The 21219-nt window shown below is 59.5% G+C and overlaps 2 protein-coding genes across 5 annotated transcripts; both read left to right on the forward strand.

Moving 5' to 3' along the window:
* The first annotated feature begins 966 nt into the window (after positions 1 to 966).
* On the forward strand, positions 967 to 5293 carry UPK3B (uroplakin 3B). 4 transcript variants are annotated; one of them, XM_047714147.1, is made up of 6 exons: positions 967 to 1118; positions 1562 to 1688; positions 1913 to 2150; positions 3353 to 3432; positions 4223 to 4352; positions 4615 to 5293. In XM_047714147.1, exons 1-6 carry the CDS (start codon positions 1008 to 1010, stop codon positions 4883 to 4885), a joined length of 957 nt encoding a protein of 318 aa, XP_047570103.1. In that variant the 5' UTR covers positions 967 to 1007; the 3' UTR covers positions 4886 to 5293. The 4 variants fall into 4 exon arrangements, with proteins under 4 accessions (XP_047570103.1, XP_047570100.1, XP_047570101.1 ...); XM_047714144.1 differs by having other exon boundaries at positions 978 to 1127; XM_047714145.1 differs by lacking the exon at positions 967 to 1118 and adding an exon at positions 1162 to 1392 and having other exon boundaries at positions 1539 to 1688.
* An 8549-nt stretch (positions 5294 to 13842) lies between these two features.
* LOC125090927 (uroplakin-3b-like protein 1) lies at positions 13843 to 20094 on the forward strand. The gene is made up of 8 exons (XM_047714190.1): positions 13843 to 14148; positions 15695 to 15990; positions 16152 to 16168; positions 17469 to 17703; positions 17898 to 18117; positions 18600 to 18676; positions 18928 to 19048; positions 19833 to 20094. The coding sequence occupies exons 2-8, from the start codon at positions 15870 to 15872 to the stop codon at positions 19939 to 19941; spliced, it is 900 nt and encodes a 299-aa protein (XP_047570146.1). The 5' UTR covers positions 13843 to 14148; positions 15695 to 15869; the 3' UTR covers positions 19942 to 20094.
* Positions 20095 to 21219: the final 1125 nt, after the last annotated feature.

Here is a 21219-nt window from a genome sequence, read left to right on the forward strand (position 1 = left end):
CTCATCAAAAGCATTTTTCTTCCGTCTATAAATTTGAGTTTTGCGGCAGTAGGGCCGGGCTGGCTCAGTCAGCCAGTGGAGCATGTGATTCTTGATCTCAGGATCTGGAGTTTGAGCCTCATGTTGGGTGTGGAGATGACTTAAAACTAAGATTATAAAAAAAAAAAGATAGTTACCCTATGAATCAGCGATTTCACCCTTGGGCGTGTATCCAAGAACAGAAAACAGGTCCACACAAAACTTGTACATGAACGCTCGTGGCAGCATCATTTGTAACAGCCAACAGCCCAACTGTCCGTCCACTGAGGAGCCGGGAAACAAAATGCCTGGTCTCCGTACAGTGGAGGGAAAGTTCTGGAACCCTAAGAACAGAGGCTGGTCACAGGCTACAAAGGGACGCTAAGGGGAAGAAGCCATCCCCAGCTCGCCACTGGTGTGATTCTGTCCCTGCAAAGTGTTCAGGACAGGGAAGTCCATGGAGGCTGAGAGCAGATGCCTGGTTGCAGGGGGAGCGGGGAATGGGGAGGGACTTTGAATGGGTACAGCGTGTCCTCTCGGGGTGATCCGCACGTTCCGAACTGAGTGGTGGTGTTTGCGCAACCTTGTGAAAGCCCGCTGAGCAGTACACTTTAAACGGATGAGTTTTATGTGAATTATCTTTTTTTTTTTAAATTCTCTTATAAAAAAATAGAACCAAAAAGAGTCAAGTAAGTGGGAGGCTTGTCAGCTGTCAAAGGGCCTTTCGCTGACTCCAGACTCTTGTTAGACAAGAACGTGGCCTTGTGCAAGGAGGGCAGGGGGATTGGCCAAGGGGCTGGAGCTGGACAGGTCAGGTGGGGCCTCTGCATCCCCCAGCCTGCTCTCACTCCCCGGGTGGGGATAGAAGGCCAGAGGGCGGCTCCTGGCACCTGGGGTGCGGGAATCTCAGGCATGTGGCCCTGTGCCCAAGTTTCCAGAGACTGGGTCCTCTCTGGGGCAGAGAGGCTGGCCAGGACCCCAATTCAGACATGGGACTCTGGGGGGCTTGGCTGGCATCTGGAGGTCTGGGGGCATCCCCCTCAGTCCTGGCATTGGGCCCTGGTCCGAAGCACCCTACAGGCCTGCCCAGCTCCCTTAGGGTAGGCTGGATGAGAGGAAGAGGGTGGGGCACATTTACATTTTCAGGTCTTTCCAGGCCTCAGCCAGCCTCCCTCTGCAGCCGGACTAACCAGCTCTCCAGGCACTGGGGGTGGGGGTGTGGCAGGAGGAAGCCAGATCAGCCCCAGGCTGTGGATGTGGGAGAAGGGCGAGCTCTGGGGGCCATCATGGGGTTCCCCCAGAGGCAGCCTGGCCTATCGCGGCTGCTCCTCCTCGCGGGGGCACTGGTCTGGCCCCTGCCTTGTATGAGCCTGGGTGAGTGGGGGTCCTGGGATGAATTCACTTGGCCGGACCCAAGGAGCTGGGACACCCGCTGGGGTGACTGGATCCTGGGACCCCCCACCCCTGCCAACGGGGAAGAGCAGGTTCTGGGACCCTCATGCCTATCTCTGTGGCCACAGAGCTGATCCCCTACACGCCACAGATAACAGCCTGGGACCTAGAAGGAAAGGTCACAGCCACCACGTTCTCCCTGGAGCAGCCTCGCTGTGTCCTGGACGGGCTTGCCGGCGTTGCCAGCACCATCTGGCTGGTGGTGGCCTTCAGCAACGGTGGGTCATGGTGTGGGTCTGGCGTGGCGGAGGAGAGTCCACGGTGGTGGACCAGGCATTGGGCCTTATCCTGCCGGGCTCTGAGAGGGTGACAAAGTTACCTGGTTTGTGCCTGGAGGGAGCCTCTGGGCCCTGAGGCATGAAAGGCCAGGTTTTGGGGGGGCCTTGGACCCAGCAAGGGGCTAGGCTCCCTAGCCCCACCTGTCTGTCCCTTTCTCCCGCAGCCTCCAGGGACTTCCAGAACCCACAGACACGAGCTGAGATCCCAGCCTTCCCACGGCTGCTGACGGAGGGGCACTATATGACACTGCCCCTGTCCCTGGACCAGCTGCCCTGTCAGGACCCCGCGGGCGGCGGCAGGGACGTCCCCTTGCTGCGGGTGGGCAATGACCCCGGCTGCCGTGCTGACCTCCTCCAGCCACCCCACTGCAACAGCCCGCTCCCCAGCCCCGGGCCTTACAGGTGGGTTACCTGCCTGGATCCTGGGACACACAGGGGCTGTGCTGGGGGAGAGGGGGGTCGCGGGGAGGTGAGCTGCCTTTCCCGGCCTCTCCCCAGAGCTTTCCCCTTCACAAGCTCTGGTTTAGGCCTCTGTGGGGTCGAGGAGCACTCATCCCAGCTTGGGGGCAGGCAAAATGTGGCTTTTCCAGGAGGCCTGCCCATGACAGGTGGGGACAGGCTGGGGTCTCAGGCCCAGAGTTGGGGACTGGGTGCGGGCGCCGGGCCCCTGGCTGAGTTCAGACCCAGTCAGCGGGGACGAGGCGCGCAAGCAGACCAGCACCCGCTTTTTCAGGTGAAGGAGCTGAGACACAGGGCAGCGAGGGTTTGCCAGGGTCACGGGGAGAGCCAAAGTGGGAGAGCAAGTGTCCAGATGGCGGCTGCCCGGGGTCCTCAGGGAGTCCAAACGGGCCGAGAGGACCAGCTCGGGGCGCAGGGAAGGTGGATGGGCATGGTGCGAGCGGGACCGGCCCTTCCATCCACAGCCTCCCTGTGGCCTGGCCCTGCCTGGCCCCCGCCAGGCCCCCGCCCTGACAGGACTGCCCTCCCACCTCCCCGCTGCCATCTTCTTGGCTCAGCCTCCTCTCACCTCCTGCCCCCATCCCCAGCAGCCACCAGAGCCGGCTGCCCTCCGTGCCTGCCGGTCTGGGTCCCTCCACGCTCAGACGCCTTCACGGCTCTCCTCCTGGAGCAAAGATACAACCTGAGCTCCTATGCGCGGCCTCTGGTGCCCTCAGTGCTCAGCCCACCTCCTCCCTGGGATCCCAGGCTCTGAGTGCTCCCTGACCTCACCCCTCCCTCTCTCCCTGGACATTTGCTTAGGGTGCCAGAGCCTACCGGGGAGCCTTGTATGGCTTCCTAGATGCCACTTGGCCAGCCATTTTCTCTGGAAGTCCTGGGGTTCCCAGCTCCATCTGGCCTGCTGAGTCACCCTGAGGCCTCTGCATGTGACAGTTACTGACTGGGGTCCCCCTAAACCGGATGGGGTTTCTGGAGAGCAGCTGCTCAGACACACTGGGACCTGCTGGCCGGGGTCACTGTGGTCAGCGGTCTCAGAGGATCCCCCCCAATGTGCCCCAGAAGAGCCTGGCCCAGAACCGCCTAGAGCTTGGCTGCTGTGGGCAGGCAGCCGGGGCTCTGACCTCCCCCTCTTCTCCTCTCCACAGGGTGAAGTTCCTCCTGATGGACGCCAGGGGCTCACCCCAGGCCGAGACCAGGTGGTCCGACCCCATCGCTCTTCACCAAGGTAGCTTTGGGGGAACGGACTGCTCTGGCTCCTGCCTACCCCTGCCACCACAACACTAGGGAGACCAGGGTCCTGGACGCAGTGTCCAAGTCCAGCCCGTCCCCTCAAGCGGAAAGCTTGTGCAGGGGAGGCGGGGCACTGGGTCAGCCCCACTGGCAGAGACAACGGGTCTGTCCATGCTCAAATGTTGGTCAACGCTCAGGTGCCCAGGTCCCAGCCCACTCGTGGGCAGAAGCAGCCTTCCCCTCCAACGCCCTGGGCCAAGCCCTGCAGGTGGAGAAGGGCTGAGACATGAAGGAGGCCGGGCTCAGAGTCAGGGCGGTGGGTTCTGGGAGATTTCCCTCAGCAGGACCCGGGATTCACTGGGCTAAGGAAACTGCCCATGAGGGGAGGCCAGTGTCCGCTGTGAAGGACACCTGGGAGTCAGGCTGCAGAGGCCAGGGGTGTTGGAGGGGGAGGGGAGAGGGAGCGGAGCGGGTGGGGGTCTTGTTGTCTGAAGGCCTTGAATGCCAGGCTCCAGGGATCGGGGCAGCCACGTGGTCGGTCCTGAGGTCTGCTGCGCTCTGCTGCCATGGGCAGGGCCGCGGGCGGGCACATTGGCAGGAACAGCCTAGAAGGTGGGACTAAGAGGCCGGGGCCGTGGGGGGTACAGGCTGTCAGGGCACACATGCCTGGCTGAGATGGACAGAAGGGTGGGCTCAGGAGGCTCTCAGGCCTTGAGAGGCAGCCTGGGTGGGGAAGGGACTGCCCTGGGGTCACGGGGCAGCCTCTGAGCGGCTGCTGTGCGCAGGGAAGTCGCCAGCCTCCATCGACACGTGGCCAGGGCGACGCAGTGGTGGTATGATCGTCATCACCTCTATTCTCTCCTCCCTGGCCGGCCTCCTGCTCCTGGCCTTCCTGGCAGCGTCCACCGCGCGCTTGTGAGTGCTGATAGCCCCGGGGCCTCTCCCCCACCCCAGGGGGCCCCTCTCTTCTCACTGGTCCCAGCTCCTGGGACGCCCCCTTTTCCAGGGATGTTCCAGGAATTTCCATCCCCAGTCTGCCTCACCTGGAGGACAGGGAGGTGGCCCAGCAGCTCCTCAGAAGCCAGGTTCAGAGAAGGGGTCACCTCCCTCTGCCCCGCCCTTCACTGTGCCCTTGGCCCCCGGCCTTTCTCCTCCTGGGCCTTGTTTTCTCTCCAAGGAGCCCTCCGTCACTTCAGAGACCTGATACCAGGGTAGTCAGGGCAACCACCTGGAAGGAGGTGGGCCAGCAGCTGGTTCTAGAAGGAAGGAAAGGGAGAGACTGTGGGAGAACCGGGGACCCAGTGCTGCCTCCTCTCCCCATCCAGCTCCAGCCTGTGGTGGCCGGAGGAGGCCCCGGAGCAGCTGAGAATTGGCTCCTTCATGGGGAAGCGCTACATGACCCACCACATCCCACCCAGCGAAGCCGCCACCCTGCCCGTGGGCTGTGAGCCTGGCCTGGACCCCCTCCCCAGCCTCAGCCCCTAGCCTGGCCCTTCTGGCTGGGGCGCGGCTGCGGCCATTGTGGGGGGCAAGGACACGGTGGTCATTCCCAGGCCCTGCACACTCCTCCCCACCCCTGCCTACAGTCCCACTGATGTAGGACAGATGTCAGGGTTCAAGACGTCTTTGGTGCAAAAAGGTGGTTATATTCAAGCACAGGGACAGGACCCATGGGCAGGAAGAGCAGCACTGGGGTGGTGAGGAGTGGCCCGTTATATATACTTTCGAGTTGGGAGGGCTTAGGGAGAGCGTAAGTCTCTCAGGAATTTTGGAAGCAAGGTCTCCAGGGTCCTGAGGGGGCCAGCTGTTGTTAGGAAAAGGTCATTTATTACTGTTTAGTAAAAACCGTCACAAGACTCTTCGATGTGTATCTGTGCGTCATATGCTTGGAGGATAATTGCCAACATGTATCTTGAGGGTTTAGAGATAAAGGAAGTTTCCAAATGAATTTTTATGCGTGAAGTAGACTTACGGGGTCCTGGGGGGTCAAGCTAAGATTGCCCTTTGCCCTTAGCAGAATGTCAACATCCAGGCAGCTGGGGCCCCACAGGAATCTCACTCTGCCTGTTTCAAGGACTTGTCAGTGCGCTGTGAGTAGTAAGGAAATTTAATAATTTTTCTTCTGCCTTGGTTTCCCACATCACCAGCGCTAGCGGCCCCGCCTTTGCCTTTCCTGTTCCGCCCTCCCCAGCGAGGATCAGGGAGAGGCTAGAGGTAATATGCAGAGGCCGCCTTGACCAGGAGCTTCCAGGCTCCGGGAGCGGGGTGCAGGGAGCCTTGCTCTGCTCTGTGCAGGGGACAGGGCTGGGCCCACAGAGTGTACCGGGCCTGAGCCTCCCTCTGTCTATCCGCCCCATCACCCGCATCCCCGCTAGCGCCCGGCTGTTGGCGAGGCCGGTAGTTCTTGCTGTGGCCACACGGGGGCGCCGACGCGCCGCAGCCGTCCAGCCCCGCACTTGCGCGCTCCCATTCACAGAGCGGCGGGACAGGGGCTGGCGGGCTGCGGCAGTGTCGGAGTAGCCGCCACTCAGTGGGGTCCCCGGAGGTCGGGGCTCCTTGACTCGTCCACCCCCACCAGCCGCAAGCCCTCCTCCAGGTGCAGGCAGAAGCGGATTCAAATGCAGTCAGGAGCTCAGGCTCCAGGGTCCTGGGTGACATGGGCCATAGTGGGCAGCCCCTTTGAAATTCTGCTGCTGTGGAACCTGGGACCGTCTGGGGCTCTTGGAATCGGAGAAGGGTTCAAAGTGCCCCCCACGCTCACCAGCTCTGTCCGGCAGAGCCCGCCTCCCACTGTCCTGTCCAGGCCTGGCTCCCAACACCAGAGGGAGAGGGGCTCTACGCTCGGACACCCAGCTCAGGGCCTGCCCAGGGTGGGTGTGGTGAGGAGGAAGACGGGAATGAGCCAGCCTAGGGCGGGAGGATGGAGCAGGAACAGGAATTGCCCGGCCCCAAGCTTTTATGTGTTCCAGGGCCCTCTCATGGCTTATACTGATCCTAGACACAGCCCCAGCCATGCCCCATGTGTGCCCAGGGCACACATCACAGCACAGTGTGTAACGCATAGCCCAGGGGAAGAAAGCAATCCCACCTGGAGGTCAAGGGGGCTTCCCGAGGGTGGCTTTGGAGAGGAGTCTTGAGGGGCACATGGAAGTGAGTCATGTAGGGGCGGAAGGAGGGAGGCAGAGAGAGTGAGAGAGTCAGGGAGTCCAGGGGTAAAAGGGCTCATCCTGTGGGGGCAGCAGCTGGCAGCAGGGATGAGGGGCCTGGAGGCCAGGATGAGGGGGACTGACCTGGTGTTCTAGGCACATGGAACCAGGCCTGAACCAGGGCAGACAAAGGGAGTTGGAAAGGAGGGGGTGGATTCCAGAATATTCGGGAGGTGGCCAGAGGAACAGGGACTTCGTAGATGAAGGAGAGGCCGCAGGAGAGGCCATTCTTGGGTTTCGGGGGTAGGGGGTCTGTGACTGCAAAATGGACGCGCTTTATGTCCTACAAGGGGTTCTGCCCCCCAGCCTGCCTCAGAGCAAACCCCCCAAAAAAGGGGGTTCTGGGGATGCCACCTTAGCAAATGGGGGAGTTCAGAAGAACGTTCATAAGTTAATATTTTACATGGATGGCCACCTACCCCAGGTCAGCGGGAGGCTTTCCTGGGAGCCCTGCAGACGGTGGTCTTCTGGCTCAGGGCTGTGACGGCAGGCATGCCAGGGTGTCGCAGAAGCCACGTAGAGAAGGGGAAGCAGGACTGGTCATGGCCCAGCATGGGCCCCACCTGACTGGGCCCCGGGGAGACAAGACCAGGCCCCCTAGTCATGCTCCAGAGAGGGTCGCCAGCTGGACCCCACACTGCACAGGCCAGCCCATGATAGCCTTGAGCAGAGTCTGTAATGACAGCCATGTTATGGCGAATCTTTTATTAAATGGCCTTTTAAATTGTCCCCAGGACTGTATTTGAGGAAAGGCCTCCAAATCCAGTGGCTAAAAACAAGTTCATTGTTAAAAAAGGAAAAAACAGCGGAGATTGTGGGGATGATGACTCACAGATGACTCATGAGGCCAAAAATCAAAGGAATCAGGATGACAGCAGGTGGAAACCAGGGGAGGGGGGCACCAGCGCTCCCTCTCACCCTCTAGGTTCACTTTGTTCCTCTTTGCCTCTGAACCACGCGTTCCTGCCCATCATCTCTGCAATCCCCCAGCCAGCCACCCCGTCTCTAGCTGGTCTCTCCACATCAGTGTTCCTGACCTCCACACCCATCCTCCTCCCAGCATGCAGAGGGGCCGGACTATGAACTTGATTGTGTCCACCTTTGCTCAAAACTTGCAGAGTCTTCCCACTGCAAGACCAGAATCTAGATACACCATCTCGGTTTTGAAACCCCGTCAGTCCATCCCTTGCTCCCTGTGTTCCAGACACATGGGTGTCTAGTTAGCCCTCCTGCCACAGGACCTTTGCACTTGCTTTCATCTCTCAGTGTAAAACACTTCTCTCCTTTGCTCCTCCAGATCATCCCTTAGCTCCCGTGTCTCCTCTTCAGGAAAGCTCTTCCTGACCCTTCAGCAATCTTGGGATTCCTGTTCTTTCCCTTCGCTGCATGTTTTTTATTTTATAATTAGACATTTAAAAGGGTGAGTTTTGCCTCTCCCACAGGACTGGAAACTCCAGGACAGAGACCGTGTGTCTGGTTTGCTTACCGTGGCACCGCTAGAGCTCGCACAGTGCCTCGCTCCCCAGCAGGTGCTTAATGAATGTTTGTTGACTGACCACTTTGTAAAAGACAAATAAATCTTTGCCTTCTTTTAAAAAAATACCAGCTTCGTTGAGATATAATTCAAATCCCATGCAATGTACCTACCTAAAGTGTTCAGTTTGCTGATTTCTAGCATGTTCACAGAGTTGCGCATCAGAACCAACTTCAGAACATTTGAATCATCCTGAAAAACCCCGTGACCAGCAAAAATTTGTGACTGGCAAAATTTGGGGGGAAGAAAACCAGAAGTCCCGACATTTATTTGCCTGTCACGGGTCCCCTCACTCGCTGTTCCTCTCATTTGGATAAATCGCTTCTTAATCATTTTTCACTGGGTAGAACTACATTCCACTGGTGGGAAAAGTGGGGTCTCTCACCCACCCAGGAAACCATCTCCACAGGGCCTGGAAACCCCTCTCCAGCCCCCAGGCCCCGGCGTGTTCTCAGCCACAAAGAGCAGGAACCAACCTTGGCGAGCTCAGTGGGGAAGGAATGTTCTAGAAGAGATTAGGAAGCTCCTGGAAACCCTGAAGGAGCCAGGGTTGGAGATCATGCTGGGAATCCCAGTGTAGAACAAACACATTCCTTGGGTCCTCTGGTGGGAGCTTCTGGGCTAGTCATGTCCAGAAGCTGGGCATAGCGGCCGCGGCCTGGGCCGGAAGGGCTCGCCGCGACACCCACTCCTCTGTCTGGGGTGGGTGCATGGCTGGTGGGCAGCCTGGCTGCCTGGGAGCCTGGGCCATGCTGGCGGGCCTGGGTGTGGGTGAGGGGCTGACCGAGTCCTTGTGGAGGAGGGATACCTTTTCATGAACTCTCCAGGGCTGGGTCTAGGAGGACAAAGAGGAGAAAGGCAGTGTCCCAGACATACGAAGGGAGTGGCAGGAGCTAGACAGACAGAATGGCAGCCAGTTGTCACTCTAGGAAGGCGGCTGCGCCCCAGGCGGATGGGGGATGTGCTTTATACGCTGGGGGCTCTTTGGAACTTTGCTGGGTTCCGTGACTGTCGGCCTTCTAGGAGGGCCCCCAGGGCCAGTTGCGGGGGGGCAAGGGCCTCCCCAGGGTCCAGCCCTTGGACTTGTCACACCTCTCTCCTCACTCCGCAGCCTGCCTACCCCACCCAGTCGCTCCCTCGCAGGGAAGTGGGGAGTGGTGTGGGGACTGAGGGGGTGGTTACTGGAGTCCCCACTTCTGGGAAGGACAACGGCCCCGGGGACCCAGCCCAGAGACCTCCCCCTTCCAAGCCATACAGAGGGCTCAGATCCAGTCCCTGTCCTTAGGGAGTGTCCCCCACGCAGGGGAGGCGCATGCACTTGAGAGCCGGAATTGTGGAAAATTCTTATGTGGAAGCTGTAAGCCCTAGTGCCTCAGAATGCACCTGTATTTGGAGGTAGGGTCTCTAAAGAGGGAATTAAGTAAGGCCTTTAGACTGGGACATCATCTAATCCTACCGGCGTCTCAATAAAAGACGAGGACACGGGGGCACCTGGGTGGCTCAGTGGGTTAAAGCCTCTGCCTTCGGCTCAGGTCATGATCTCAGGGTCCTGGGATCGAACCCCACGTCAGGCTCCCTGCTCAGCGGGGAGCCTGCTTCTCCTTCTCTCTCTGCCTGCCTCTCTGCCTGCTTGTGATCTCTGCCTGTCAAATAAATAAATAAAATCTTAAAAAAAAATGAGGACACGGGCACCAGCGGTGCATGTGCAGAGGAGAGACCGTGGGACCAGGCCCCCAGTGGGCAGCCGTGAGGTCGCCAAGGAGCGAGATCTCCAGAGAACCCAGCCATGTCCCCTGGAGCGTGGGCTTCCAGAGTGAGAAAACAGATACTCGGTGTTTGGTTTTGAGTAAGCTCCAGGCCCAACATGGGGCTTGACCTCACAACCCCGAGACAAGGACGGCAGGCTCTACGGACTGGGCCGGCCCGGCACCCCGAGTCTTGTTGGAGCACCCCGTTCTGCAGCATCGAGCTACAGCCGCCCGAGAGGACTAATTCCCCCGCCATGCAGCCTGGTGGGCGAGAACATTCGTGGAGGTAGAGCACTTGGGTGTAGGCCGGGATCCGCCTGCTCACTGTCCTGGCCCAGCTTCCTGGGTGGCCTCCCAACCTTCACAGAAGCCAGAAGCCTCTACAGCCATGCCCCGTCCCTCTCCTTCCATCCCTGCACTGCTCCCCGCCTGGACGCCCCTGACTCCCAGGGCAGAGCCCAGAGCACGAAACACAAGCCCGGGGCTCTCCTTTCTGCCGAATTTACTGGGGGAGCCCTACCAGATAGCCCTGCTCTGGCCTCAGTTTCTCCTCCACAAAATGAGTGAAGACCTCCCAGCTCCTAGGCTCAGACACTCCATCCAGTCCGCCTCCCCGAAACCCCACTCCCTGTGTGTGACACAGGCTAGAGTTACCCACGGGAAAGAATGTGTTGCCCTTGACAACCATTCTTCTCCCTGACTTCTCTCCCTGAGGGACAGAGAGGAATGCCTCATTAGTCATCTTGGCCTCTCCCTCCTGGTCTCCAGCCCTGCTCCCTCTGCTCACCAGCGGAGGCGGCTCAGAGCCCCTACGAGAGTTTCATGGAACCCCCAGGCTCAGCCTTGACCTCCGACCCCTGTGCCTGGAACCCCGTCCTTGTCTGAGCCGGGGCAGTGGGAGAGCCCCAAAGGCACAGAGTGCTATGGGGTACAGGTGGGGGGGATGGGCAGGAGGGATGGGGCGCTGAGAGGGGGCTCAGGTCATCAGACATCCCCGGGTGTCTCTTTTGAGTGGGGTCTTCTGATGGCCTATTGGAGGGAGGAGTGGGTAAGATGCCCACCCTTTTCCCAGCCCCCACTTTGCCTCTAGAGCTGCTGCCCACAGCAGTCCTGGCACGTAGTAGCCCCTCAGTAAACAGTGCAGCAGGTGCACTGAACATAGTGACTAAAAAGGCCCCAGTTTTCCAACCTCCAGCTGCCCTGTGACAGGCTGGGGAGATGTAGGCCCGGAGCAGGGAGGACTTGACCCAAGGCTTAGGTGGGTCAGGGATGAGCCCGGGTCGCTGGCCTCTTGGCCCCCAAATTGTGAGATTTCGCTCAGAAGAGGCATTCCCCTTCTTAAAGAGCCTTCTGGTTTATGATTGCAGGTGTGTGATGCTTTAATGAGCCCTGGTAGGTGGTGAGCTGCCTGTCTTGAGGGGTGTTCAAGCAGACCTGGGAGGGGCTGGACCACCAGGCAGTAGAAAGATTCAGGACCAGGGTGGGGTCAATGAACTCTGGGGTCTTTCCCCCCTGTGATACTGGCACAGAGGGGTCTCTGTCAGCGTTCATTGATTGGCCCCAAGGGCACGCTGGGGCAGGCGGAAGGGCCTGGGTCACCTGCACTCCCGCTGTCTGCACAGCGGAAGCCCCAGACTGCCTAACTGGGGCATCGCTCTGCTGGGGAGGGCGGAGAAGAGCCTGGCCGCCCCTGGAAGGGTCCCACTTCTCCCTGTGCACCTCCACAGGACAGGCTGTGATGGCTGCCACGGAGCTGGGGCCTGTTTGGCGACATGGAGTTGGGTGGGCTGCTCTGTGTCTGGGGGGGCTGGAGGAAGACCCGCCTCGTCCCATGAGTCACTCCAAAGGTACAAGGCAAGGTAGGTCCTTGGGAACAGACCATTCGATTGGGCTTGGCATGCCCCCCTACCCCCGCCCAGTCCCTCTGGGCATTCTGGGCTCGCACCCTTTATGCTAGGACTCACAGGGGCTGGGGACATCTGGACCAGGAAGCGGGGACACAGCAGAGAAGCTGGGTTCTACCCTGAGGCCACAACATGGTAGTTGTCAGTCCAATCCTGTAAAGCAAGATGGTACCCACGGGCCAATTGGCCGGGTACACAGAGCAGGGAGGGCTCCATATTTGTAGTCAAAGTCACCACTGAGCACAGCTACGGTGCCAAACCCCGGACCTGGCGCTGGGGATATGGTGCGGGAGTTACCATTAACGGAGAAGAGATGCATCCATCAAATAACAATACAGACAGTTAGTATAGTTGGGGGAAATCATTTATACTGTGGTCGAGTAGCATGTAGGGTAAAGTTGCTGTGGCTGAAATGCCCAGATGGGGCGCCTGGGTGGCTCAGTTGTTAAACGTCCACCTTCGGCTCAGGTCCTGATCCCAGGGTCCTGGGATCCAGCCCTGCATCGGGACCTCATACCTGTGCTTGGCAGGACAAAGTGAGCCGGTGGTACCCCAAGTGGGCTGTGGACACCCCTGGTATATATGGGAGCTTGTCCTGGGCTAAGCTGAGAGGGGACCCTGAGAATTGCCTCTGTCCTTGGTGCATGAGAAAAATGGCATTTCAAATCACTAGGGGAAAAAGAATATTTTTTGCACGTTTTTCTAGTTTGGGCTTTTTTGTTTTGTTTTTTGTTTTTGCCTTTTTCTTTTTTTTAAAGTAAGCTCTATACCCAACATGGGGCTTGAACTCACGACCCCACGATCAATAGCCACGTGCTCTATGCACTGAGCCAGCCAGGCGTCGCAGTTTGGGGGTTTTTATGGAGGCTTCATTACGTAGGCATAATCGATTAAGCCATTGGCAACTGGGGATTAATTCAACCACCAGCCCAAGTCCTCTCTCTGGGAGTAGGAAGGAAGGGGCAGAAAGTTCCAGTCCTTTCCTCAGGCTGCTTCCCTGGGCCACCAGCCCCCGTCCTGGGGTTCCCTAGGAGCTTTCCAAATGTCACCTTGTTGACATAAACTCAGGTCTGGTTGAGAGGGGCTCGTTATGAAAAACAGAAGCGTATTTCCCGTTTACCACGGCAGAGCTCTTTGAGGGAACCAAAGATACCCCTCTGGGTTCTTTGTGTGGCGCGCCACAGACCAAGACCACGGTGTATCTCCCAGCAGCCACAGGTGAGTGATATGGGAACACACACCAAACCAAGGACACAGGGGGCCTGGCGGTAGGGGCAGGAGAGGGAGGGACACGGGTAGGAAGAGGGAAAATACAAAAGGAAGCTCAGGGCCACGTGCAGAGCAGTAAAGAGTATGGGCCACTACGTTCCCACAGGTCCCCCAGGGCAACACAGATCTAAAAGGGACAGAGTCGGGCGCCTGGGTGGCTCAGTGGGTTAAGCCGCTGCCTTCGGCTCAGGTCATGATCCCAGGTCCTGGGTTCGAGCCCCACATCGGGCTCTCTGCTCAGCAGGGAGCCTGCTTCCTCCTCTCTCTCTGCCTGCCTCTCTGCCTACTTGTGATTTCTCTCTGTCAAATAAATAAATAAAAAATCTTAAAAAAAAAAAATAAAAAAAAAATAAAAGGGACAGAGTCCTGCGTCGGCCGGACCTGGACCTGGGGCCAGTCTCCACCGGGCGGCAGGAAGGGCCTCTCTCTCGGTTGGGCCCTGGTTTCTCATCTGTGTAATGAGATCAGTCAGAACGCCCGCCCTGCCCACTTCTGGGGAGCCCAGGAGATGAGTCGCCTTCAAGAAGATAAAGCAAACTCTCCCCGTTACGATGTCTGCTCTCAATGCCTTTAAAAGGTAGAGCGAGCCTGACTGTGGCTCCGGTCATGATCCCGGGATCCTGGGATCAAGCCCCGCATGGGGCTCTCTGCTCAGCGGGGAGCCTGCTTCTCCCTCTCTCTCTCAGTCTGCCTCTCTGCCTACTTGTGATCTCTCTCTGTCCAACAAATACATAAAATCTTAAGAAAAAAGAAGTTTACAAAAATAAAAAGCGGGGGACTTAAAGCCCTCCCAGGGCTGGGTCTTGACCCAGACCCTCAGGTTGGCCCCCCACTCTCCCCTTCCCTCCCTGCACCCCTCGAGTATGGGAGGGCCAGGGCCTGAAGCAGGAGCAGGGAACAGGTGTATGCAGTGATGATGCACTTGAGGTTAACAGCACGTGACCTCACAGCGACTGGAAGACACGGAGATGCGTGCCTGGGGCCAGGTGAGTGTTTGGGGGAGACGCCAAGGCCAACCAGAGCTCGTTTCTGGCAGCACCAACTCCTGGGGTAAGTAGAACTGAAGGTCGCTGGGATCTGCAATGTAGCAGGGCCTGGGGGAAGAGACTGGCTGAGTGGTAGGAGCCTTGAAGAGGTCCTCTCGGTGGCCCTTCGGCGGATACCCACCCCCATGCCCACCCGGACTCACCCTGCCCTCCTCGGCCTTCCCTGAGCTTTTGCTCTGGTTTTGGCCCCCAGTTTCCTGGCATTGAGTCGATCACGAATGGAAATGCTGTGATTTCAAATCTTGAAAAGTCTGAAACGTTCTGCTGGCATGTCTGAGTAGAGGTGGTCACAAAAAATCTAGCAGGCTTGGGGCGCCTGGGTGGTTCAGTGGGTTATAGTCTCTGCCTTCGGCTCAGGTCATGATCTCAGGGTCCTGGGATCGAGCCCCTCATCGGGCTCTCTGCTCACCAGGGAGCCTCTTCCCCCTCTCTCTCTCTGCTTCTCTGCCTACTTGCGATCTCTCTCTTTGTCAAATAAATAAATAAAATCTTTAAAAAAAAAAATCCAGCAGGCAATTACTTAGCTGGTAGGAGTGTTTAAGCCTTGTGAAGTTCACCGTAATAGGTAATTGACATCATGTAAGAACTTTGGGGGAAAAAAATAGGGTATGTGGGCTGGCAATCCAATAGCATGTAAATGCATTATAATAACTCGAGAATATTTATAATTGTTTCAAAAATGTGTTTGAGGGGCGTCTGGGTCCTGCAATTGCCTAGGGGTCTGACTCTTGGTTTCAGCTGCGGTTGTGATCTCGGGGTCACGAGATTGAGCCCCGCATTGGGCCCTGTGTGGAGCTTCAGTGTGGAGTCTGCCTGGGATTCTCTCTTTCCCTCTCTCGGTGCCCCTCCCACTCATGCTCACGTGCTCGCTCTCTCTCTCTCTCTCCCTCTGTGTCTCAAATAAATAAATAAATATTCAGGAGAAAAAAATAGATAAATAAATAAGTAAATGTTTTTTAAAGCAGTCCCCAAAGGAGTTTGGGTTTTAGGACATTGGCTCTGTCCAGGGGCAGAGGTTGGGCTGAAGAGGGCTGGTGCTTGGGGCAGGGGAACCCCATGAAGGGGCTTCTGCTCCAATCCGGATCAAAGACGGTCAGTATGCGCTCAGCCTCACCCGCTCTCCTTGCCCCAGACCCCATCTGGGACCCTTCTGTCCCGGGAAGAATTGCCCTGTCCTGGCCGCAGCCAGAACTGGAGGAAGAAGAGAGGGCGGGTCACCTGGATAAGGAGAGGAGGACGGGTGGTGTTGGGGAGTTCCCCTCCAGAGCCCGGACTGCAGGGAGTGCCCCCGAGCTTGCCTTTGGGTGTGATTGTCCCATCCAGGCTCTGCCCCGCGCTGGACATGCCCCTAGAGGGTAACTCCCTTCAGCACGGTGGGGGGTGGCGCTCTAGGTGCCGGGCTGGGACTGTTGGCAGGACTGTCACTGGGGCTCCCTTACAGGGAGCTACCACCTCCTTCCTGGGGGCCCTCCCTGGCCAGGCCCTCCTGGAGTCAGGGTTGGGAGGGTCCGGGCTTGTCCTGGGCTGCAGCTGCTGATTGTTCTTTTCAGACCCCTCCCTGAGATGCCAGATCCGTAGGGCCAGCAGATTCTGCCCCCGAACCTGTCCAACCAGTTGTTTGGGGAGAGGGGGCACCTGGGAGGAGCGGTGGAAAGTGCCAGAAGCAGACTCCTCCATCCCCTAGCTGACAGCCGAGGCTCTGGGACTCTGGGACGCCGGAGACAGATGCTGGGACAGACAGCCGGTCAGATGCTCAGCCTGCCCATGGGGCTCAGTGGGGGTCCGTATTGGTCGCTGATGCCACTGTTGCTGCTGCTGGCCCGCCTCCATCAGGGGACAGGCCTGGGTGAGTGAAGGGGGCCAGGGCACGGTGCCTCTGGCTTCAGGAGACAGACCCACCTCCCCCAGCCACCTCCCGAGCCCCAAGTGTGGGGACTGGGTCCTGGGTGGGTCAGGGGAGATGGCCCACCAGAGAGGTCACAAGACAGACACCTGTCCCCACGGGAGAGTGGGCAATGCTTTCTGCCTCTTTTTGGGGTTCTCATCCCCACGCATCCTGAACCCCCATCCATTCTCGCCAGTTCCCACCTCTCCTTCCCCTCCTTCCTGTCCCTGAGGGGAGACTTAAAGACAAGGACAACGCCCCCAAGGAAGCTTTCCTGGGGTGCAGGTCACTGTGGGCTCTTAAACTGGAGGGGCTTAGAGGGGTAGTCCCCCCCCCATCTGGGCTTCTCCCCTCCTTCTCCCTCGTTAAGTGGACAGTAAGTGCCTGCTGTATGCAGGGTCCCCCCAGGACCTCAGGGACAGAAGCGGGGGCTCTGAGGAAGGAGAGGTCTGGCCTTGACCCTTTGGAGCAGAATGAAGTGGAAATGAATCACACAGAACCGAGAGAGGGAGAGGCTTCTGGAGACTGGCGGGAAAGTCGCCTCCCCTTTCTGCTGCCCTCCAGTGTTGGGGGCTGGAGAGAGGAGGGGCAGTGCCCTCAGGGGAGCCTTCTGGGCACTGAGGTTGAGTCCCGCCGCCCCATCTCCGGCCCAGGCTTCCCTGCCCTTCCCCAAGCAAGGCTGTGAGGGGCTGAGAGGAGGATAAGATCCAGAAGGGGACGGTGCCTGGGGCGGGGTGGGACGTGGCACAGCACTGGGTGGGGAGAAGAGGATATCCTCCCTCTCAGGCAGGACACCTTCCAGAGGCACGCGTCTGGGCCTGGGGTCTTGGTGGGGACCTTCCTGTGTCACCCCCACCCTCCCAAGCCACTCATTCCTCTCTTCAAGCAAACCAGCCCGGATCATGGGGCTGGAGCTGGAGGGACTGGAGAGGCCGGTAAACGGACACCCAGAGAGTGCCAGAGCTCAAGGTCACTGGACCCTGTCAAGTCCAGTCTAGGGTTTAGGCTCAGGCTCCCCGAAATTGTAGTCTCACCCCAACAAGGCTTAAGACCCCTTCCCCACAACTGTGTATGCTGCTGGGGGCGGGGCCTCCTGTGCCTCCAAGCCTTCCCCAGGCCCCACCAGAGGCAGGGACCCCAGTGACAGGTGGGGCAGGACCTCCCTCCTGGCCTCCTGCTGTGCCTACCCCTAGTAAGCCAGCAAGGCAGGGGGCAGGGGCCGGACTCAGGCCACCCACCTGTGTCCCACGGGCACAGACTTGTTAGGTGAGCCCTCCCGATTAGTGATTGCCCGCAGCTTCCAGGAGAAGCCTCCAGGCCTCCCTCAGATCGGGGATCCCAAATTTGGTCTGTGCCTTTCCCCTCAGACTGGGGCTTCCAGGACCACGACCCCTCCCTCAGGCAGGGGCTTCCAGGACCACGACTCCTCCCTCAGACAGGGGCTTCCAGGACCACGACTCCTCCCTCAGACTGGGCTGTGGGAGCTTGTTTGTCCTGTTGAGACTCTTCTGTCTGCCCCAGAGCGCATCCGCTATGTGCCCCAGCTCGCAAGCCCCAGCCTGGCAGGGACCCTCACCCAGTCTACCTTCACACTGGAGCAGCCAAAGGGCCAGTTCAGTCGCCTCAACATCTCTGACTTGGACGCCATCTGGCTGGTGGTGGCCCACAGCAATGGTGGGTGCTGCGGGGGCACAGGCCTTGGTTTTCCCTCTGTGAGATGGGCAGGAAGCCTGGGAGGAGCCGCAGGTATGGGGGGAGGGGAGGCAGGTCTGGGGGTGGGATGTGGCAGGAGGGCTGTCTGGCCTGGCGGGAGGGGGTGGACCCCTTGCCACGGCAGCCCACGCCATCTGACCGGCGGCTACCCTCAGCCACCCAGAGCTTCACAGCCCCACAGAGGGTTGAGGACATCCCAGCCCCTGCCGACTTCACCCGGAGGGGCTACTACCTCACATTGATGGCCCACCGGGCCCTCTATCCGGGCAACCAGACTGGGAACCAGCTCCGGGTCCTCCGCGTTGGCAATGACACCAGCTGCTCCCTGGGCAAACGGGGCTGCAACGCCCCGCTGCCAGGCCCGGGCCCCTACCGGTGAGCTACCTCCGGGCCCTAACCTGAGCCTGGGGCAGCTCCCAGTGGTCCGCAGGGAGGTCTTGGGGAAAGTCTCCCTTCTTTCTCCAGCAGAGGGCCCCCCACTTGAGCCTCTGCCCCCACAGGCCTTCTGGACCCGGCAGGTGGAGTTTCTCTGTCCAGACAGGGTGTGCCCCAGCCCCATCTCCCCTCACTTGGGGCTTGAGTCATGGATGCTGAGTGCTGGCGCTCTAGACCATTCCACACACACATTTCCTACGTGAGGACTTTAAAGGCCCAGAGAGGGTGAAGGAGGCACCCAGGGCTACACAGCTGGGAAATGTCACAGCTGGAATTGGAGCCCCTTCTGGAGGGTTCTAAGGCTGGCTTTTAGGTCCTGTCTCCTATTCCCCCCCAGTCCCCAGGCCCTGGGAGTCAAGGGGTCACACGGACAGGTACCAGGGGCCAGAGGCCTCACCCCCGATCCTGGGTCTCTTTCTCAGAGTGAAGTTCCTGGTGATGAGTGACAGGGGACCTGTGGCTGAGACGGAGTGGTCCAGCGAGACCCGCTTGCAGCAAGGTATGGGGGAGCCAAATGAGCAGGTCAAACACTGGGGCTGGGGGCCGCGGGGCCCGAGGGGGGCTCCCAAGGCTGGGCTGGGCTGGGGAGAGTGGGCCAGCCCCCCATCAGAGGCACCACTACCACTGAGCTGTCTGCAGGTGCTGGGAGCCCGGAGCTGGGGAGAGGGAGGGCTGGTCTGGAGGCTGTTCCAGGTCCCCTTGCTCAGGTCAGGTCTCTCCTCCCTGGGGTGCCCTCTTCACGCCCCTCAGCTGAGGCACTGCAGGCTGCCCCAGGGCCCCAAAGCGCGGGCACCGTGGTCATCATCGCCATTCTGTCTGTCCTGCTGGCTGTCCTCCTCACTGCCCTCCTTGCTGTGCTCATCTACACCTGGTAAGTGGACAGGGTCTCGGCCCCCTGGGAGGGGTGGGGTCTCTGGCTGGAACCACCTCTTATGCCCCTCCCCCTCCCTACCCAGAAGACCGCAGGTGGCGGGGGGTGTGTGTGCCGGCATGAACCCCTCCTCCTTTGTCCCCCTCTGCCGGCCTGTTGCCCTGTGGGAGACGGTAGTGGCAGGGGCGTGTCCACACTGGAGGGCGCACCACTCGCCCCCTGGCGGCAGCAGCCGGAATTGCGACTGGGGGGCTCGCAGCAGACACCCCAGTGGGATGCATCCAAGGGGAGAATTGCTTTTAGTCCAAGTCCTGAGTTTTGCCTCAAAACTTCATCTGGAGCTCGGATGCTGGGGCCTGGTGAACCGGAGGTGCCTGCAACTTCCTCGAGGAAAGGGGAAGGCCGGTGTGGGTTGGATTTGGGGAAGGGAGGAGGAGAGCAGTTCTGGGAGGGAGAGGGGCTGCCTGGTGGGGGACGGTTTCTGGCAGCCAGGAAAGCAGGGGTCTTGATTCCCCGCTGAGAAAAAGAGCTGTGTCCTGAGGGAGCCAGTGGTGGGCTTCAATCAGGGGAGACAAGCAGCTCCTGGGGTGCAGGGAGTAGAGGAGAATGGGGTGCTGGGAGGGCACAGCTGGATTTGTGAAGTTTCAAGGAATAGCCTGGTTCCCTTTGGTATTCCCAGCCTGGCCAGCGGAGCCTCAGTTTCCCCAATGCTCCTATGCCTAGAGCTCCAAGCTGTAGGACTTGGATTGGGCCCTAAGTTCATCTCGTCTCCCCTCCCCTGAAGCTATGACACCTGCGGGAGCACTCCCATTTCGGGCCCAGAGCAGTCGGTGTGCATGAGAAGATATGACACCCACCACGTGACCAGCCCTCCGGCCACGGGGGGCTCCTGAGGAGTCCTCGTCTACCCCGCAGCCTCCGCCCTGGTCCCGGCTACAGATCCTGCCTCTTCCGGAGCCCTGGGAAGAGAGCATTTCAGAGTGAGGGTGGGGGGAGGTGTCCTTGGCCCCCAATTGGGCCTGTCCTTGTCAGAAATAAATGTCCCCAGCATCTCCGTGCTCATCTGAGTTGTTGAGAGGCTGAGCAGTCCCCCTGAACTCCTGTCCCCAGCCTCTCTGGGAGGCTGCGTGTGTCTGGCACTGGCTGCCCCATCCTCCCAGCGTCCTCCCTGTGGCCCCCCTCTGGCTGGAGGGCTCAGAACCTCTAAGCTTGCCGGCCAGCCCGAGGCTCACTCTGGGCGTGGGGGGCAGGGTACTCAAGTGAAGCCGACTCTGGCTCCAAACTGAGTTTTGGGGCGTCCCGCATTTGTGACCATCAGCCCCACTCTGTGCCAGGCTCCCCAGGGCAGGAGATGCCCCACACAGTGTCCTGCCCTCAAGATGCCCCGTGCTGTACTGGGAGGAGAGGGACACCAGCCCTTCAAGAATGGCGGGGACGCAGGTACCAGAGATCCAGATGGGGCTTCAGGAGAGGCTTTCTGGGCATGTGTAGCGTTGGAGAAGGAGCAGCCCTGTGCCAGGTGATGCAGGAAGGGTGCTCAGGTGGGAGAAACAGCATATGCAAAGCCCTGGGAGCCACCAGGGGCTGGTGGATGGGCGGGTTTTGGGTGGCTTGAGGTTAGGGTAAGGGATGGCAGGGAGGCTGGAGGACAGCCTGTGCTGCCTGCCCTGGGGGCTGGAGGCAGGGAAGGAAGGCAGTGGCTGGGTTCCCAGGTGCCTCTTTCCGGGAGGGGAGGTGCGAATGGCCTTAATTGGTTTACTAGCCCTTGCAGACACATCGGGTTCTGCTCTGGAGGAAGTGCTCACATGACCATGGGGGAGTCAGGCTGAGAGGGGCAGGGAGGGGAGGGGGGCAAACGGGCTTCCACACCTTGCCTAGGTCAGCCTTGGCCTCGCCAGAGCCTTTCTGGAGCAGCCATGAGCCCCAACCCCGGGGCTGGGTGACTCTGGACATATTGGTTACCCTCTCTGGTCCTCAGTTTTCCCTTATGTAAAAAGGGAGGGTTGAGCTGGGCGACTAAGTTCTTCACTGCACAGATCAACGTCCTGTAGGGTCAGGCCTGGCAGGAGACAGATGGCACGCTGTCGTGCAGGAAATGTTTACAAAGGTGAGGTCAGCGCGCTAAGGGAGCCAACAGAAGAGGGCCCTGACTGGGGCTGCCCAGCCCTCCC

Source organism: Lutra lutra, chromosome 18 (assembly GCF_902655055.1).
Source record: "Lutra lutra chromosome 18, mLutLut1.2, whole genome shotgun sequence".
In the NCBI taxonomy this organism is placed as follows: Eukaryota; Metazoa; Chordata; class Mammalia; order Carnivora; family Mustelidae; genus Lutra; species Lutra lutra.

Bases quoted from the DNA above. Each gene is read 5' to 3' on its own strand.
- UPK3B (XM_047714144.1), top strand. From the start codon at position 1,008: ATGGGACTCTGGGGGGCTTGGCTGGCATCTGGAGGTCTGGGGGCATCC. The intron at 1,128-1,561 runs ATGAGAGGAAGA...TACACGCCACAG, and splicing joins GCTCCCTTAGGGTAGGCTGG to ATAACAGCCTGGGACCTAGA. The intron at 1,689-1,912 runs GTGGGTCATGGT...TTTCTCCCGCAG, and splicing joins GGTGGTGGCCTTCAGCAACG to CCTCCAGGGACTTCCAGAAC.
- LOC125090927 (XM_047714190.1), top strand. From the start codon at position 15,870: ATGCTGGGACAGACAGCCGGTCAGATGCTCAGCCTGCCCATGGGGCTC. The intron at 18,677-18,927 runs GTATGGGGGAGC...CACGCCCCTCAG, and splicing joins CGAGACCCGCTTGCAGCAAG to CTGAGGCACTGCAGGCTGCC. The intron at 19,049-19,832 runs GTAAGTGGACAG...CCTCCCCTGAAG, and splicing joins GCTGTGCTCATCTACACCTG to CTATGACACCTGCGGGAGCA.